General features: G+C 37.6%; 1 protein-coding gene across 19 annotated transcripts in view; it reads right to left on the bottom strand.

The window, feature by feature from the left end:
• Syne1 (spectrin repeat containing nuclear envelope protein 1) overlaps nt 1-19,338 on the bottom strand; it is a 473,610-nt gene that overhangs the window by 71,392 nt on the left and 382,880 nt on the right. For all 19 annotated transcript variants that reach the window (XM_087193553.1, XM_087193567.1, XM_087193559.1 and 16 more), the window contains 8 exons: nt 19,047-19,251; nt 17,295-17,477; nt 16,574-16,720; nt 13,963-14,117; nt 12,790-12,937; nt 10,602-10,696; nt 7,281-7,515; nt 5,448-5,642 (listed from right to left, as the gene is read on the bottom strand). In XM_087193553.1, the coding sequence (XP_087049679.1) occupies nt 5,448-5,642; nt 7,281-7,515; nt 10,602-10,696; nt 12,790-12,937; nt 13,963-14,117; nt 16,574-16,720; nt 17,295-17,477; nt 19,047-19,251 (1,363 nt within the window). The remainder of the gene's footprint in view (nt 1-5,447; nt 5,643-7,280; nt 7,516-10,601; nt 10,697-12,789; nt 12,938-13,962; nt 14,118-16,573; nt 16,721-17,294; nt 17,478-19,046; nt 19,252-19,338) is intronic.

Below are 19,338 nucleotides of genomic sequence, written 5' to 3'. Positions count from 1 at the left end.
TGAACTCTGCTACTGTTTAACTCTGTGGCTTTAATAACCATATGACCCTCTATATCTAAGTTTTCCTATGAAAATGGAAACAATACCAACTCTGAAATTATTGGGTGATTGAAGTAAGCAGTGAGTGTCCAAGCATCAAACACAATGCCCAGAGAATTCTGGCCACTCAAAAATGTTATCAGAGTCCAAATCTATGTGCAGAGGTAGTAGTATCAGTTCAGTACACTGCCTCTTTCCTCGCCTTACATACAAATACATTCAGTATCTTCACTCTCCCACCTGTGTTACAGGGGAATGAGAAAAGAAAATATAAGACTTTCTTTCGGGATGAAAATACACATGAGTTTGTGAAAGCGATTGGAATGTAAAAATGTAACTCTGACTGTGATTCGACAAGAGTGGGAACACTCAATGGTGACACTCAATGGCTTTGACTGCCTTTGTCTTGCCAGTGCTAAGGGTTAGTGAAGAGTTAAATGTCTAACACAGAAAACTCATCCCCAAAAGCAGTGGAAGCAGAGAGCTAATGTGGAATTAGAAATATATTCACGTAGTATGCACAGTGGTGATAAGTGTTGGGGAGACACAGCAGGGTGAGCAGCAGGGAGTGGCCACACTGGATGTGGGAGTCTACACATGCTCACAAGGACGGAGGAGCATGCCTCCTGTGGTTCTGCTTGGAAAGGTGACATCGAACTGGTAAACACTGGTTACCTCTCGGGGAGGGAGTAGAATGTGGATGGCAATATAGGGAAATTTCACTTTTTACTCTATATACCCCATTTATTACCTGAATCTATTCTTGTGATGCCTTGTATTTCTTTTGAAATTAAAAAGAAAATGAAAGGAACCATAATGGAGATTGGTTCTTTACAACTCTATAAATTAACTCAGGTCTGGTATGTTGGTGGCACTGAAAATTAAATTCAACTAACCAAGTCTCGCCCACTTTTCAATACTGCCTATTTTGTCATACTGTCCATTCTTGGTCTCCAAGTCCCCATTCATCCTCCACACATAGTAAATTACCGAGCTCCAGAGAAAGGCAATTGGAAGGACAGCTTGAATCGCTGAGTAGCCAACACAGTGTCAAATCGTGCTGCATTCTCCTTCACAGAGCCTCAGACTTAGTCTCAGACTTTTTCTGTCTGAAGTCTTCCTACCATTCCTCATGATGTCTTGTTTTCAGCACAGTAACCCACTGCTTCCATTACAGCCACCTTCTGTAAAATCTCTCCACTCAAAGTGGCTTTTGTTTTCTAACTGAACTGAGAATTCGGCCTCAAATTCTCATTTCTCTTTAAACTTCCTTCACAGAATTTCCTAGAGTGCATGATCAGACTCCCCTTTCCTAATGAACAGAAGCAAAGAAACAAATGAAATCCCCCTACCCAAAAGGCAACACCTTTTTTCTGTCATTTGCAGATTTGTTCCCATTTCCCTTTATTGTATAATAGCTCTGTCTTCCCAAGCAACACTTAGTTTGCCAACACTCAGCATAGTGAGGATAGACAAAAAGATCTTTTTTCTGATTAAATTGTACAACATCTCAATTAAGTCAGCACATGCCCTGAAATCTATCAAGATGTAGTCAAGAGCTGTTAATTGATCTAACACAGATACCTGCTACTTATTTTTATGACAAAATTAAGAGATATTAATGAAGCAGGAGAACAAGATATGGAATTATGATGACTATTTTTGCCATGTGTACTCAGAGTATTACGTTAAGAGCTAAAAATAGATACAGATTATATTATGGAGAAGGATACAATAAAATGAGGCTGTATAAACATTAAAATTTAGATTCATACTTTCTTAGACAAATAAGATATTCAAAATTAAAAAAACTCTAACAAAAGAAGACTAGGGATTTCCTTTTCCAAAGATAACTCAGATTGTGAAGCTATAATAAAGTCTTTTTACCACATGAATTATAAGGAAATAACTTCATGTCGTGGTCTGCAAACATCTATCAAAGCTGATGTTTTATATATGAACAGACAGAGAAACAAGACAAGCAAATGTAGTGACTCAGATATCACGCCTTATTAAGTCTTGGGAATATCTCCAAAAATCACATCACAAAGAAAAATATATGATTAACATGTTTGCCACAAAGTGAGCTACAACATTGTAAATTCTTTTCTGACAGCAAGAAGAAGAAGAAAAAAACCAATCAGGCATATTACAATACTGATGAATTGTGCTGTGTGAAAATAATAGTGATTGATAGATGCTTAGTGGCATTCTTGAGTGTTTCCTCCTTGGAAGGTAATATATTATTAAATTAAATTCAGTAGCATGAACCCAATGGATGTGTAGACTTTAAGCAAAGAAAAAAGCAAAATGTGTTTCATTAACTTTAGTTATGTATTACCTTTGATCCAAGCAAGAGATAAACCACATTTAGCAGATAATCTCATTCAAATATTGATTATGAATGTATATAAAAATTTATTGTGCCTATCTATGTACTGGCAGAAGGTGACAATCCAAACACAATTCACAGTCTTATTCCATTAATCAATCCTAATTGTCAGACATGCCAGCAATGCCACTGTGTACCCATGAAATATTACTTAAGAGATTCATAGAGCCCAAAATGGCTAAAAGGTCATTGGCTACAAATTGGCATTGGATTGGGAGGCTGGTGGCAATTCAATTTTGAAGGAATCCCTGTAGTTTGGACCATGCTAATAAAAAAGGTCTGGACCACCGATAGGCCCACTGTGGGAGAAGGCCCATCTCTAAAATTACTAAAAAATTTAAAAACAAGCCAAACCAATCACACAGGTATTAATATGGTCCAAACAATCAACAGCACCCACCAGCTCCTATTAGCAACAGACCTGGAACTAGTCTCTGATTGTTGGATCTGTGCCCCCTGAAGCCAAATGTCATACCAGGCTCTTAGTGTTACAGTAAACAACATGATGACTGGAAGCCTGACCTCAGGGGCCTCAGCCCTGCTAATTGAAGAACCTACTGAGGCCATAGGTAATAGTACCTGCCTTCTGGGAAACAAACTACACCTGAATGCTACCTGTGAGTGTGCAAGTATCATTATGTACAAGGATAATAATGTTTCTGCTCCTGAAGGGACTTTCTTTGTTTGTGGAGACAGAGTTTATAGTGTTCTCCCCAAAAATCCATGGACTTTGTGCTTTAGGAATTTTAAGTCTACACCCTGACTGACCTGATACAAGTGCCTCTGAAGATTGGCACAATCAGAGGTCTCAACAGGAGGAGAAGGAACCCTACTGTTGTGCCTATAATGGCAGGACTAGCCATTGCTGCAAGCCTTGCCCTAGGGGGAACAGCTCTTGGTCTATTAAAACAACAATATCTCTCTTTAGAAAAGGAAGTAAAAGAAAGTCTGGAGGAGGTTAAGAGCCTCTATCCTCACATTTCAAGGGCAAATTAACTCCTTGGGAGATATGGTATTACAGAATAGGATTTACTAACTGCTAAGTATGGGGGAATTGCTTGTATCTGAGAGGAATGCTGTTATCATACTAATAAGTATAAAGTAGTAAAAAAATCTACGAATAAGCTTAAAAGGAGTTTAGGTAAAATGGGAGAACAATTTTATACTAAAAATTCAGATTCATGGGGCAACTGGACCTTATCTAAATGGAAACTGTGGTTAGGAGTCCTTGCTGGACCACTATTCAGTTTGCTAGCCTTAGGCACGATAGGTCCCTGCATTTTTAATTAGATAACCAAGTTCATCTCACAAAAAATAAACTCTATCCAGAGCTACCAGATGTTAGTCTCCACAAGATACATAGAGTGCAGGGACATCAGTGATGCCAATGATGAAGAATCACCATGAACCAAAACAAATGGAGGAATATTAAGGAAAATGTAAAATGACTGCTTGCTTCATTTTGCTTCTGTAACTTGCTTCGCTTCTCAAAATAGTAACATGAGAAATTCCGCCATCGCCATAAGCTTGCAGGCACATAGCACTAGCTCAAGATTTGGAAATGGCTGCAACATTACTTAACCACAACCCCCGCTAGAATTAGGCCAGATGTCCAAACTAAGACAACAATCACCATACCTTGCCAACAAAAGTACATGTAGACCCAAAGCTTTCTGTAAATCACATTGATAGAGAAAAGTTTTAAGAAGTTTAGTAGATTTAATATTAAGATACTTGTAGAAGCAAAATAAGTAATGTATTCCTTTAAGATTTGCTTTTCCATAACTCTTGTTGTTTAAGGTGATGGTTATCTGACTCTTTAACCAGTAACTTCATTAACCTAACAAAGTTGCAATGCCTGGGTGAACTTACAATGTATATGTGCTTATCTTATGTCTGTGACCTATAAATAGGAACTGGAATTGTATTTACACATCATAGACCACTAGGGATGAGATAATGACTAACAAAGTATAAAAATAAGAGACTAACAGAGAACTGCACAGACACTGACTAGACCAGTTTCTGGTGGTCCTGCCTGCTTGCAAATAAAGCTTTTGTTATTTGACCAAACAAACAAACAAACAAACAAAACTTATTGTGTACTGTGCTCACTTTTTAAAATAATGGTAACATCAATGATGATAATTACCAATTATTTAGTGTTTAATACGTGTCAGTTACCCCACAATATATAAAGGAGGTGCAATTTTATCTACTCTATAGATGTGAAAACTGACATTTAGGTAGGTTGCATTAACCAGGTTACATGGATTTTTTTTTTTCTCTTTTTCATTTTTTGCAGTGCTGGTGATTGAGCCCAAGGCCTCATGCATGTTCAGCAACCATTCTACCACTGGGCTACATCCCACTATGATAAATTTTAACTTGGACTTATCTGAACTTAGGGCTCATGTACTTTTTAAACTGCCCATTTAATTATGCATTATGCATGAGGGAGAAAGGCTCCTTTTGCGAGGCGTGGATAAATCTAAATTTCCTTATACTTACAGAGTGATCAGTAGGCAATCTGTATCCAACTAAGGGTTTTACATAAGCTCTGGAAATTTTATTACACAGCAACCTGTTTGGATAAACTAAAACCAATTCAGAGTATCTTTCTAAGTTGGATTTTCCCTGCTATAAAATGTAAGATATGAATCTTGAAAACCATTTTAGAGTCTTAAGTTAAGGAGTGGAATTTACTCTTTGAATTTCTGTCTGGCTTTATAAAGTCATCACATGGCTAAGGCTTAGCACAGGCCATTAATCAGAATTCATAGCTTGGATTGTCTTATTAGAGTTTAAATTACTTTGCTGGAGGATTTTCCTAGAAGATGAAATGCTAAAAATCGGGAATCTTTGCCAGTCATGCAGGATAGGACAAGATCTAATAAAACACAGAAGATCAAGATAGTGCAGGGTATTACTCAATGATCTTACATGATTTGATTTGCAGAAAAACAATGAAAGGAAATAGTACAACTATTAAAAAGGCCCTGTTAACTGAACTTACTTTCAACAAGAAGGCCAGTTTTTTCTTTTGCTCCTCCAGATGCAGGCTGGTGGACTTCCACTTCTCTTGGATTTCAGTGAGTTCTGCCTGCAAGGTGGCCTCAGCTGCACTGTCTGCTGAGAGCAGGAGCTGCTTGCCGGCTTCCACAGTCAGGATGTAGCTGCCTTGCTGTCGCAGGAACACCTTTTCTTTGAACTGAAAGGAACCAGTTTTTTACTTTTTCATTTTTTCTTTATCATTCCCCTGTTAGTATCTTTAAATGACCCTACATGTTAGTGTGCATAGCACGTCCTCTTTCATCCAGCAAGCATTTACTGAGCTGAGACTGTGTGCATGAATGAGCCAAGTGCAACTACAGGAGAGTGCATCTTCCTTTCTGCTCTCAAGTTAAGTACAATCATGCTGCAATATGAAGTCTGTTCTATAAAACAGATGCTCAAGGAATACAGAGGGACGTCAGACCCAGCGTGGGGGGCACAGACACACTTCCTCAAAGCGGGAAACCCCGGTGGAAAGTCATGTGAATGCAACCAGATCAAGAAGAGATGAGCGGGACCAGGGGTGGAGGAGAGGACATCTTCCTACGGGGAGTGAGGCTGGGCTCATTCACTCCACAAGAGCATCATGAAGAATTCAGGAAACAGGGTGTAGTATGGGAGGCATGTAGCAGAGTAGCCGAAAATGAGGTGAGACCACATTTTACGGGAAAAAAAAATTATTTAATAGTAAAAGTGATTGAGATTGATGGGGAAATATTAAACAGGGAAGTGACTTGTTGAGATTGGAGTTTTGGGAAAAGCACACAGAAGCAGGGTAGAAAGTGGGATGGAAGGAAGGAGTGTACTGGGTATGTTAAGACAGATTAAGAAGGTACTGTCTATCCAGGCAAGAAATGATGAGTTTCTCACTTAAAGCATCTGCCACAGGGATGGAGACTTGAAGCAGATTAGATATGGGGAGAGGCAAAGAAGAGGACAGCTCTATAGTGACTCTGGGGTTCCCGGACCAATGGACCAGAGAGCTGGTGATAGTACTTTCTTTGACTGGGGACACAGAAAATGGAGTGTTTGGCACAGAGACAACAGGCTCTATTAGGATGCACAGGATTCCTTACATCTGCAACACACATAGATACAAATCTAAAAGGTGGTTGGATGCAGGAGTTGAACATTAGCAGGTGACCATGACCAGAAATACCTATTTGCCTCTTCTCTGCTGGCAGCAGGTAGTTGAGGCCATGTCTGTAGATGAGTTTTCCCAGAGAAGGTCGGAGGAGAATAGCAACTTTTAAAGGAGGTGGAGCCCACAGAATATGCTGGCAAGGACTGATGAGAGCACTATGAGGTATCTGTCTTAGATACTGGAGCCCCAATTCCTGGGCTGGTAAAAGTAAGGGTCTAGATGAAAAGGGACAAAGAGCTGAAGGACTAAGAGTTTTACCTTCTTCCCTGGAGTGCTTAAATTATGCATTTAAGCTGCTCATAAATATAATATGATATTTATAATATGTTAATAATAGGTTAAATATACACAATTAATACAAAGCTATCTTTTCCTTTTCCATTCCCTTTCCAACCCATGCTGGGCTGCAAGGAGCTGCTGTGGGCCTTGGTATGTGAAGTGATGGAGTCTTTGGAGGAGACTGGGGTATACTCTAATCCCTCCATTTAATACAGGCTTCTCAGTGCAATCACTTTTCATGTTTCAGTTGCCACTGTATAACAATGTTTTCCTAATTGCAATGTCACTACAGAGTCCTTCAGAAGGACTGAAGCCAAGGTGAAGGTTGCAGTGGAAATGCAGAAGAGGTTAGAGAGCAGTGTGTTTTCTTACCTGCACTTCGTCGAAGAGGCTGCTCACTTGTTGTAGTGGTACTGGGATGCTTCCGAGACCACTCGCGGGTATATTGGACACTTCCACCAGCCATTTAAGTAGCTTTTCTGCCATCTCCCTGTAGCGCTGCCACTGGCGGATCTGGCTGTCAATGATCCCTCGCCTCTGCTGGGCCCTGCGAATCACTCCCTGCCACTGATTACTGAGGAGGGTCAACTTCAGGTTGAACTCATCCCTAAAGGAGATATAATTACATGATGGAAAACGCTGTCATCTGGGGTGTAGTAATGTAATTAGCTAATGTGTACATTTTTGATGACCATAACCCCTGCTTGAGAAGTGATCTAAGGGGGAAGATTTCAAATATGCCAGGGTCTGCTCTTGGGTCTATTGGAAGTAATTTTTAAAATTAAACTACCATATGTCTGCAAATGGTGAGTGTTTTCACGTCTCAGTGTAGGTTGGAAGCAAATCTCTGACAAGGTCAATGTCATTGACCCTCTTCCTGAGTGCATGTGAGATAGGAAGAGAGCAATGGGAAGAGCTCCAAAGCCCAAGCACATTGTAGCATATCTGTGACAGCGTCTTGTGTGCCCTACAACAGGAAAACATGCTGGACAAAGCTTATTTATGAACCCTGTCTTCAGCTTGATTCAAAGGCTCTTTGGATGGACAAAACTGTTATGTCAGTGAGAATTACAAGCCACTTAAACCATATGACATTATTTTTAAAAGACTTTAAAAAACTGTAATTTGTAAATGTTCTTGGTATTCTCTCACAGTCAATAGCTCCAATGGTCTAGCAAATTATTCCACATATTAATCTAACTTGTGCTTTCTACGTTTTAGGCCAATTTTACTTTGTGTTCAGAAAAATGAAAATGATCTAGTCATCTTGATCTCTATAAAGGTCATTCATATATTTAAAGATAGTTCATTTTACTTGTATATTCTCAATTTTGAGCAAAAGAATCTTAGGATTCTTAAATATTTTCTTCTTACCTCTGTATTTTCTACCTTAAAATATTTTTAGTAATTTATTTTTATTTATCATTTAAACTGTGCCTTACAACTGACTCATAAGCATTGTCAAGATGAGCTTCTTTGTAGCCTCCAGTGTTATTCACAAATTTGATTATTACAGTGACAAATTACTTGCTTTCTCTGGTGTATTTGTTTGTATTCCTCAGATATATTTTTCTCTCTCTTGGGGGTAGTGTCAAACTGAATTGGACTTATTCTAGACTTCTACATTATTATCTTGGGCCACTGTCAACTTAGACTTTATAATCAGGTGTGCTTTTAATTTCCAAAAACCTATTTATGATTCAACTCAAACAAACAATGCATACATAGTGAAAGCTAACAATGCCAGAATTAAAAATAAAACAAACTGAGTAAATCCTAGAAAAATTTCTTATGCTCTTTCATTTTAAAAATAGATCACTAAGATAACTACCAAGATTTTAATAACTTCTGCTTAGAAAAGGAAAGTTTGATTGATCAATCAATCTATCTATGTATCTATCTATCTATCTATCTATCTATCTATCTATCTACCTATCTATCTACAGTAATACCTTGGATCATGAATGCTTCTGTTTGTGAACAAACAGAAACATTCAGCAAAATTTTGCTTCCTTTCACAAACTCCACATCGAGTGATGAACACAACCATGCCATCTTCCCCAAAATCATGGAACCCATTAGGTTCGTGAACTGAGGTACCACTGTATATTCCTAATGTGAATTTGCTTCACGATACTTCCCTAAAAGTTATAAGAATCTGTTACTCAGAAATACATGACTCCTGGGCTCGAGACTATCCCAGAGCATGTTGCTTTTCACACCAGGTCATCATCCAAGATCTTTTCAATGCCCTTCTCCTCACAGTGTACAACAAGGCTGTGCTGATCTATCTGCCAATATGAGCGACTACTGAAACATGACATCTCAGTGCTGAAAGTGATGCTCTAAAAAACAAAACTCATAAACTAGCTTTTAAAATGCAAGTGTATTTCTCATCTGGAACCTCAAGAGGCTGTAATCTGATTTTTCTTTTTTTTTTTTCACGTGCAAATTTCAAAATTCTTTATTCTCAGGCCCAACTCCCTCATTTTTATTTCTTCCTTCTAAATGTTAGCATTTAAAATTTAATACATGTTTGCTTACACAGGATTTTTAATTTTTATTTTACTTAATTACTTGTTTATAATATTGCTATAGAATTGGCCAAAGGATGATAAAACCAAAGATAAAAGTTAATTGCACTTGAATTTGTATTATTTTGAAAGTCTTAAATTATCAGTATAGCTCACATTTGTGTTTGGCTTCCATAGAATAGAATAAACACAACATCACATTTTGTTGTTCCAACCTTAACCATGAAAATCTTTCATATACTTCCAAAGAAATATCCACTTAAAACTGAAATTTCTTCCAAAACATTAGAACAAAACTCTCAATAAAAATGATTTCTAATTTTTTAAAAAAGACAATAAGTTAATCTTAATCACAACTATTGGTCCTACATATGAGAAAGATGTATACGTGAAATAAAATGAATAAAGTTAATTCCCCAAATAGCACCGTGGAAGATAGATGATTTTAAATAAATATTATTCTTAAGATGTGTAAATATTGTATAAAATTGCCAATTCATATGCTATAAATCTGAAGAAAAGTTCAATTTTTACCATGAGTTTATTTTCTACATAAATAAAGAGCAAGAAGGATTTTAGGGTGAATGCAACTTGGCTTATGGTCATAAATTATTTTCAAACATGAAGAAGAAGGAAGATGGCTGATATAATTCCAGTGTTGACTACAAACCAGACACAGAAGTACAAAGCCTAATTCTGCTGCTATTTATTTAGGTGACCTTGGTCAAATCAGTTCACATTTGTAGGTTTCAGGTTTTTCATCCCTAAGTAGGAGAGATGGACTCGTGATATCTAGGCTCCTTTTAGGAACAAAATTTCTGTAATTGTATAAGAATATTAGAAGCATCTGTTTACAAACCATTGATACAATTCATTCTGATCTATTCATTAATTCTGGTCCCTACAGATGACTAGTGAAGGTTGGCCAGGTGATTTCCAATTACTGCATGTCCTTCATATCATATAATAGCAATTCTCTAAAAAGATTCAATACACACTCATTTCAGAGTTTCAGACAAGCTTTCCTCCAATTACTGAGGCTCCATTATAGTACAATTGCCTTAGGAAGATTGGATATATGCCCTCTAATCTACTCATTAAAAAGAAAATGACTAATTTACTGGAACCTTTCTTCATAATAATTTATCAAAGATCCTACCTGTCATCAACTTGACCTTGTTCTAGAAGACGTTGCCCATCAATAATGATTGAATGCAAAATCTGCTGACGACTGAACATCTCAGCTTGAAACAACTATAATTTCAAAAGAGAAGAATATGATTTATAGTTCCTAATTTTAATCAATTCTCTGTTCATTTTCCAAATATTCTGGTTTTAGCAAGGCTATAAAAAGTATCTCCAGTTAAAATAGTGTATATGTGAAATCTTGCAGTGTAGGAATAATTAATCTTAAAATCATCAATTAAGATAGACTTGAAGATAAAGTTTAGCTTTTGGTTTACTAGAACTAAATGACTAAAAGTAGACATGTCTCCTTTTTTTTTCCAAAAAGCATCTAGTAAAGTAAGTTAATGCACAATTTGTGTTCTGGTCTTTTTGAATTCACTGTTTTTCAATTTAATTAATAAAATTATTTCACTAATAAAAAAACTCAATAGAAGTCTTTTGAAATTATTTCCATTATTTTTAAAACAGTTTGTTGCAACATAATCCAGCACAATCACACAGTTAAATGTCTAATTTAATGGTATTTATTAAATTTCAGATTTGTACACACAGTACTACAATTAATTTTAGAACACTTTAATCCCCTCAAAAAGAAACTGTACTCACCAGCTATTATTCCCCATTTCCTCCCAACTTCTAGCCCTAAGTGACCCTTACCCTACTTCATGTTTCTATGGATTGCTTATTATGCTTATTACTATATATAAAAGAAATCATGTAATATGAGGTCTTTTGTGACCAGTTTTTTCACCTGACATAATGTTTGAAAGTTTTATCTATGCTGTAATACGCATCAGTAATTTATTCTTTTGTATTGCTCATATGGCACATTTTATTTATCCAGTTGATGGACATTTGGGTTTATTCCATTTTTTGCCTGTAACAAATGATGTCATTATGAACACAATACTTATACAAGTTTTTTGGGTGGACATGTTTTCATTTCTCTTGAGCAAATATCTAGAAGTAGAATTACTGGACATTTAGGGTAACTCTCTTTCACATTTTGAGGAACTGTCAAACTGTTTTCTAAAGTAGCTTCAGCATTTTATATTTTCATCAGCAACATATGTGGGTTCCAGTATCCTACACCCCCACCACTGCTTTCTTTCTCATTGTAACAATCCTAGTTTGTGTAAAATACTTCCCTGTTGTTTTGATCCATGTCTTTTATTTTGTCATTTGTCAATTCAGCAAAACTAGATTTTAAAAATACCTTACACATGTTTAAATTCTGTATTGTTAAAATTTCAGCAAAATGCTTTAAGACTAATTTCATTCTTAAGTTTTGATTTTTTTGTCCCTTAGTCTAAGGAAAGTCTTACACCTCCATGTGCATTTCATAAACATATATAGCAACCTAGCTATGCTCATACATAGCAAAATAGAGACAAAGAGTTGGCAAATTAATTTAGTTTTTATAGATTGTGCTCTCTGTGTTTTTATAATTGTAATAATTGTAATGTAGTTTGATCAAGAGGTACACTTGGAGACCTGATAGCTTGATTTCCTGGTATAAAATTTGTATTTGCTTTTTTTGTGGTACTGGGATTGAATCTAGAGCCTTTACACTGAGATGTATCCCCAAACAATTTTTTAAAATTTTGAGACAAGGTCTCATTAAATCACCAAGTTCCCTAGGCTGGCCTTGAACTTGCAATCCTTGTGCCTCAACCTCCCAGTGTGTTGTGATTATAGACATATTTCACCATGCCTGGCTAAAAATTCATATATGATTTTTAAAGAACAGATGATTTCATTTATCAAAGACTTCTGATCAGAGCACAGCTTCTGAAGCAATTAGACTTGGCAATATTACAGTACTTTGCAATGCAATTCAAAGAGTGTCTAGCTTCCTGCATTCCTTCTACCTTTCCTTCCTACCCAAGCCCTGCCAGTAAATAGCTTTTAATGACAATTCTGGGACTATACATTGCAAAGTGTTGATGTCTGACACATGCCTATAAATAATGATGCAGCAGGGAATTGAGCACTTTTTTGTAACCAAGATACTAAAACCTCAAGCTTAAGAAAGTTGAAACTATATATTCATTTGAGCAGAAAGGTACAGAGTTTTGTTTTTCCCACATGGAACTTTATAGCATCTTCCAAAGGCCTGCAACATTTTTGTTACCCACAAAGCTACAGGCAGGACTTACCTCATGTGCTCTCTGCTGTTCCAAAAGTTGCTGATAATTGCCTGAAATCTCTACTGCTAACTTTTGCTCCGTTTGAACCAAGAATTCCATCCATGTCTCACATTTTTCCAAGAAAGTCTGATGTTGTAGCAAAAATGACTGCAACTTACTGACAGAATGAAGGACAAGGGATAACTAATTGTTAGCAAATAATTTTTTGCTTCTTTGCTTATACCTCTAACATGTAAAACGGGATTAAATGCCCTCTTCCTCCAATTCTAATGAAATCACCACAAAGATTTCAGGTGATGGGATGCTGGGTGGCAAAATTAAAAAGAAAAGAAAATTGGAAAAAAGTAAAAATTTAAAATGTTACATTTTTAAGTGATTCAAATTATGCATGTCCCTTGAACATTCATACTCAAGCTTTTCTTAAATATAAGAAGCTCCATTACAATTTATGTTTTCCATTTCTAGTTCGACTTTTTTTTAGTATTATTGGAAAGACCTAGAATTTACAAATGCACAGGTAATGAACTTGTACTCTATTGATATAGTGCTATGGTTTGAATGTCTCCCCTCCAAAATTCAGGTGTTGAAACTTTAAGGCCAATGTGTTACTATTAAAGTGGAACTCATAATAGATGATTAGGGCTAGTACACTTGTGCACCCCTATAATCCCACCTACTTGCAGTGATGAGGCAGAAAGATTGCAAGTTTGAGGATAGCCTGGGGAATCTAGCAAGACCTTGTCTCAATACAAAAGCTTGTGAAAGGGCCAGGGATATAGACTGGTGATAGGATGCTTGCCGATCATGCCCTGGTTCAGTCTGTATTACCGCCAAAAAAAAAGGCGATAAGGCCACTAGAGCTTCCCCTTCATAAATGGAATTAAGGCCCTTATAAAAGAGTCTTCATGCAACCTCCAGATCTCTTGCCTTTGGCCTTCTTCCCTATGGGGACATGGTGGCCTCTTCCTTCCAGGATCCATCCAGCAAGAAGGTGCCATCTTGGAAGCAGAGAGCAGCACTCACCAGACAATCAAGCCTGCTACCCCTTGACCTTGGGCTTCCCAGACTCCAGAACCATGAGAATATAAGCTTCTTTTCTTTGTAAATCACTCAGTCTGTGATGTTTTGTTATAGCAGAAGAAGACAAAGATAACTGCAGTGACCAAAGCACCTCTTGTTTACCTGAATCTTTCTGTCGTCTGAGAAGAGATGAGAGACCAGAGACGGTTTAGATTCTGCATCCTTTTGATTTCCTTGTCATTCAGGGGCAACCTATATCCCAGTTCATTAAGATGGTCTAGATCTGGAGCCATGCTGCTGAATTTTAACATCTGTCCCTGCAGGCAAGATCGAAGAGCAAGTTCATGGACACCATGGTCAGAAAAGGCAGGGCTTTTTAAAATGTGGACAGTGAATGTTTGATTTCAGGGAAGAGCTGGTCTTTGGCCTGACCTGCACTTTGAGGTCACTTGAAATCTCTAGAGGTACAACTAGAGAAAAGCTGTCTCCTTCCAGTTTGCATTGCTGTGGACAGTAACGCTACACAGCTGCCCATTATCCATTGCTGGATTTCAGTAGGTTACACGTATCATTTCATTTGCATGATTTATTTACTCATACGTAATTCTCAATTGAATTGATAAAGAATAAAAATTATGCTGGTGAATGAAAAAGTCTTACTCTATGTTTAGTATTTTCATGCTAATGTGCTACTTTACTATTCAATAGTGATAATAGTTATAATGGGATTGCTAACATTTATTGAATTCTCATCACAAATTAGAAATGGTTATAATAACTTACAGTAAACCTTGTGGAAAAGCTTATGTGTTAATCAATAGATGAATAGAGTAAAGAAAATGTGGTATATATACACAATGGAGTACTACTCACACACATAAAGGATAAATTTGAGTCATTTGTAGGAAAATGGATGCACCTTGAGACTATAATGCTAAGTGAAATAAATCAGACATAGAAAGTTAAACATTGTGTGCTTTTTCTTCTATGAGAAACCCAAAGCATAAATAATTTAAAAAACAAAATAAAAGATAGGTGATATGAGACAGGGGTCAGACGTTTTGCATAAGGGAAGGGGTCTTAAAGGTGGAAGGAGAGGAGTATGGGGAGGTAAAAAGGGTTACAATGTGATATGTAGATGCATCAACTCCACAGATGAATGTATTTATTATATATCATAAATGTGTACTAGTAAAAATTTTTATACTATTTTACAAGTAATAACTTATTTTACCCTCTAAGCAATCCCATGTGGAAAGTAACACTCTTATTTCCTCTTTACAAATGAGGAAAGGGAAGGACAGAAACTAAGTAAATTGCTCAAAGCTACCCAGCTAGCAAGTGGTAGAGCTAGGTAAAGCTGACGGGCTTGTGTTAGATGAAATAGAATTTCACCTGAGTTTAAAATGACCCCAGATTTCCTTCACGAAGAGCTTCAGTTTTAGGTCCCTGACCCAACCCCAAGTTGATGGGTCTCAACAAAAAAATGTAGATTATGCTTTCAAATCTTTCCTCCTTTCAAATGCAGGGCAAAGCTGCCTATTCTGGGTTCCCTATAGACATTTTTATCTCTATCTAGGGAACTGGCTACGAGAAAGAGAAACTGTCAGGACACCTTTAGCTCTGCCAAAAAGATGTGTTTTTAATTTGCATGCTTTGCAAAAAGTCTCATGATCCCTGAAGAAAATCAATCTTCTCAAGCTGGGTGCTGTGGTGCAGGGCTATAATCCCAGCACCCTTTGAGGCGGAGGCGGGAAGATCACAAGTGCAAGCTCAGCCTGGGCAACTTAGCTACTTAGCTGCTGAGGGGCTGGACAGACAGATGGACAACAATGACAGAGGACATCTCTGGGGGAGATCAAAGAAGGCTATGCTGGACTTGCTGGGCCCCACTGGTTTTTATCCTAAGAGCAACTGGAAACTCACAGGATTTTAACCAGGTAAAAAATAGGATAAATTTTTCATATTTGTGATATTCTTTTTCTACATTACTGGATGTTTAAAATTGTTAGTAATTAAGTAAAACCTTTAATTTTCCTTTTTAAAAATGATTAATATTGCTAATTGACAAATCAAGATTGTACACAGTTATGGTGTGCACTGTGCTTTGTTTGTTTCTTTGTGGTACTGGAGATTGAATCCAGGACCCTTTTAGTGAACTACATCCCTAACCCTTCTTAAAGTTGTTCTGAGACCAGGTCTAAGTTGCCCAGGCTAGGCTTGGACTTATGATCCTCCCGTCTCAGCCTCTCAGAATAATGAGATTACAGGCGTGTGCCTGCATCCCACCGAGCTCAATGTGATGTTCTGAAGTTGTGAAATGCTTAAATCAAAGTAATTAAATAAAACTTTAAGGAAGTAACTCATCCTGGCAGCCAGCAGAAGAGCAGGTGGGTAGGGGGCCGGGTGTAAGATCTGCCTGAGGCTGTGTTGTCCAGGGAGATGGAATAGGGTGAACCAGGAGGTTGATGTTGGAGACAGGCGGAGGCACAGAAGCTATTAAGGAGGTGATGGCCTGGACAGTAGGTGGGACAGGAAGTGGAAAGGAGGAGTGAGATGGTTTCTAGGGCTGGTCCTGGTTGGTCTTCCATCATGGGCTGGGCTATCATTGAGCAATCTCTGGCAAAAGAGAGCGCACTCTTCTCAGGGGAAAGGAGGGCAGAGATGGTGAAAGTTTCCCTGGGAATTCTAAAAAAAGTAAGTCTATAGAAGTTTTCCTGAAGACTTTGAGGGCAGAAGCTAGGTGATGTGGCGCAGACGTGAACACACTTACCTTAAGTTCTTCCATCCTCTCCCGGATGGTGGAGAGGTCAGACGAGTGGGTGGGGTCTTGACCTTGTAGCACCTCCTCAGCTTCTACAATCCAGGCATCCAGAGCTTCCAAACTCTTGGCAAAGGTTTCATAGTCAACAACTCCAGCCTTTAACCACACACACACAGAAAAAAAAATCTGCTTTAGTGAAATAAATTGGTATTTTAATGAAATCCAGTGAAATGGCAAATGAGTAATGAAATTACTTTCCATATTCTTGTATCAAATTGCCATTCCCAGGAGAAGATGTTTCTAAAATAACAAGGCCACAATGATATAAAATTTCTCATTTATGTAATTTTTCTAAATAGTAGAATTATTTCTATATACCACTTGCTAACAACTAACATTATTACTTAAATACACTATGAATCACATTTGAAAAAATTCAGATTTTTGTGAAAACTTAAATAAATACTAGTATTAATGATATTTAGTGTTAACTGGACATACCATGAGGCAGTCATGGTTTTGGGGCTTGTCTCGCAGACAAATTTTAAAATTATATAGTAGAGAACGGTGCAAAATCCCTACCATCTTCTCATGTTCCCATTGGAACTTCCAAGTTTGCTTTGGCCTTGGAGGAGGCATTGTCTCACTAATGAAAACCCCATTTCTTGTTTTATGCCCATTTGTTATGAAACATCCAGTTTATAACCCACACTGAACATGAATTTTGTACCTGTAACACTGTCTGTTGTTTGGAAAGAGCTTGCTCCAGGGTACACAAGTGCTGGCTCAGGGAGAGCTGATCAGACTGAATGGCCTGGGCTGCTGAAGCATCCACTTGCTGTTTGAGTTGTTCTCCCAGCTCACGGAGGATGAAAAGGGAGTCTTTAACTGTCCCCAGTTCTTTGAGGAGGTCCTGTAGGAGATGAAAAGATGTGCATCGTGAAACGGTCTGTGAAGTGTGCTACTTGATATAATGAGCAGTAAGAAAAGGACAATTCATCTAAGCATAGTAATTCCTATTTGTTATATTACTGTGCTAAATAACTTTCACTTGCATGAAAATGATCAAGAATTTAATCCAATATCACAACTATTATCTACATGTATTACTATTATATATATCATATATCCACACAAATACATACTTATTATATATAGATATTACACATGTCCACACATGCAGATACTATGTACAAGTGCTCCTCTGATAATAAAGCCAAGGTAGGTTGACTATGGAGAAAATGGAGAAAAACAGACATAAACAGGAAATAAATCCACCATGATCCACAAGTAGAACCAAATATTTTGTCATTTTTTCCTACCTCTTTCTATAATTGGTGTCATACTGAAGACACAGTTCTATATTTTCCCTTTTTCTACTCATTTTTATTTACCAGGCCTTAATTTGCCCATGGCATCTTCTATATGTGTGGTTCTGTTACTGTGGTTCCAACTGTGGTTCCTACTCTCATGGGGTGTAAAACCCAGGGACAGTTCAGATAAGAAGGGTTGACCGCTGTTAGCAGTCTGCATCTCTGTTCTTTCCATGGCGTCTCCTGCTGCCACCTTTTATGAAACTTTTTTTACATGCTCAAAATCACAAGCCTATGAAACCCTCTGTTCTTGGTTTGTAGCCACTACTAAGAGAGGACATGTGACTGCTGGCCCAGGGCCTGCTACACTCACACAGTGACTATGGGATAAACTACGTAGACCCACACACACACACCCCAAATCTTACTGTCTTTATTGTAAGTGTTCATCTTTCGTGTTAAAGTTATTGCTCAGGTTGAAGATACTAGGGTACATTAAACTTTTATTTACATAGTTTTTATAACTTTCCTAATCCTTATAAACTGAGTTGAGAAAGTTTATGAGATGATTTTTGTAACAAGTTCATTAAAATAAAGACGAATAAGGATAAACAGTAAGAGTCATGTAATGGAATAAACAAGAGAAGCGCCTTTCTTGAAAACCTTAAGTAGCTTACTGGCAGCTACAGTGAACAAGATAATTATTTAAAAGCTATTAAAAAATATACCAATAAACCAAGACAGAAAGAATTCTCTCCACCACTAAATTTTTAGACAAAACTATTGTTGATGTTTACAGAGCTGATAATGACCCTAAGTGGATGATGACTTTACCAGTTGATTTCTTCAAGATATAATTTGATACCTCATGAGATAATTTCTTCTACTGACCATCTCAGTAAAAACAGATAACCTAAATCTTTCTCATGGATTATACTCCACCAGGAAAAGTGAGAAAAAATGAAATAATGGGAGGAGACCTCGTATACCTTCAACTTGTCTGTGTTTTGGAATCCTAGAAGGCTCCGAAATATACATAAGACAGTGATTTTCAGGTAACTGTCACTGAGTGAGACATAACCAAGCTTACACACATCAGTACTAGCCCTGCTAAGCTTGCAAAGTCTAGGCATGGCATGTTGGAGAAACAGGGTAGCTCCTACACGTACATTACAATCTTGAATCCACGTAGCAACCTCATCGTCAGCTATGTCCTTGTTAGCCCCTGCCTTCAACAGCTCATTGGTGTGCTTCTCCTGCTGCTGAACCGTGGTGGTACACTGACTGGAGTAGTCCTTGTATCTCTGCCAAAGCTGAAGGAGGGCCTTGCTCCAGTGCAGCTGCTCCGCAATCTCTTCCAGTAAGTTATTCCATCTGGGAAGAGGAGCCAACAGGCATGAGCAGACAATCATCTCTTACCAAATGCTGTTATTTATTATTTTACTTTTCACGATCAAGGTT

This window comes from Heterocephalus glaber, unplaced genomic scaffold (assembly GCF_053883595.1).
Source record: "Heterocephalus glaber isolate CG9 unplaced genomic scaffold, H.glaber_assembly_v1.0 deba00001593, whole genome shotgun sequence".
NCBI lineage: Eukaryota > Metazoa > Chordata > Mammalia > Rodentia > Bathyergidae > Heterocephalus > Heterocephalus glaber.
This window is presented reverse-complemented; position numbering and strand designations above follow the sequence as displayed.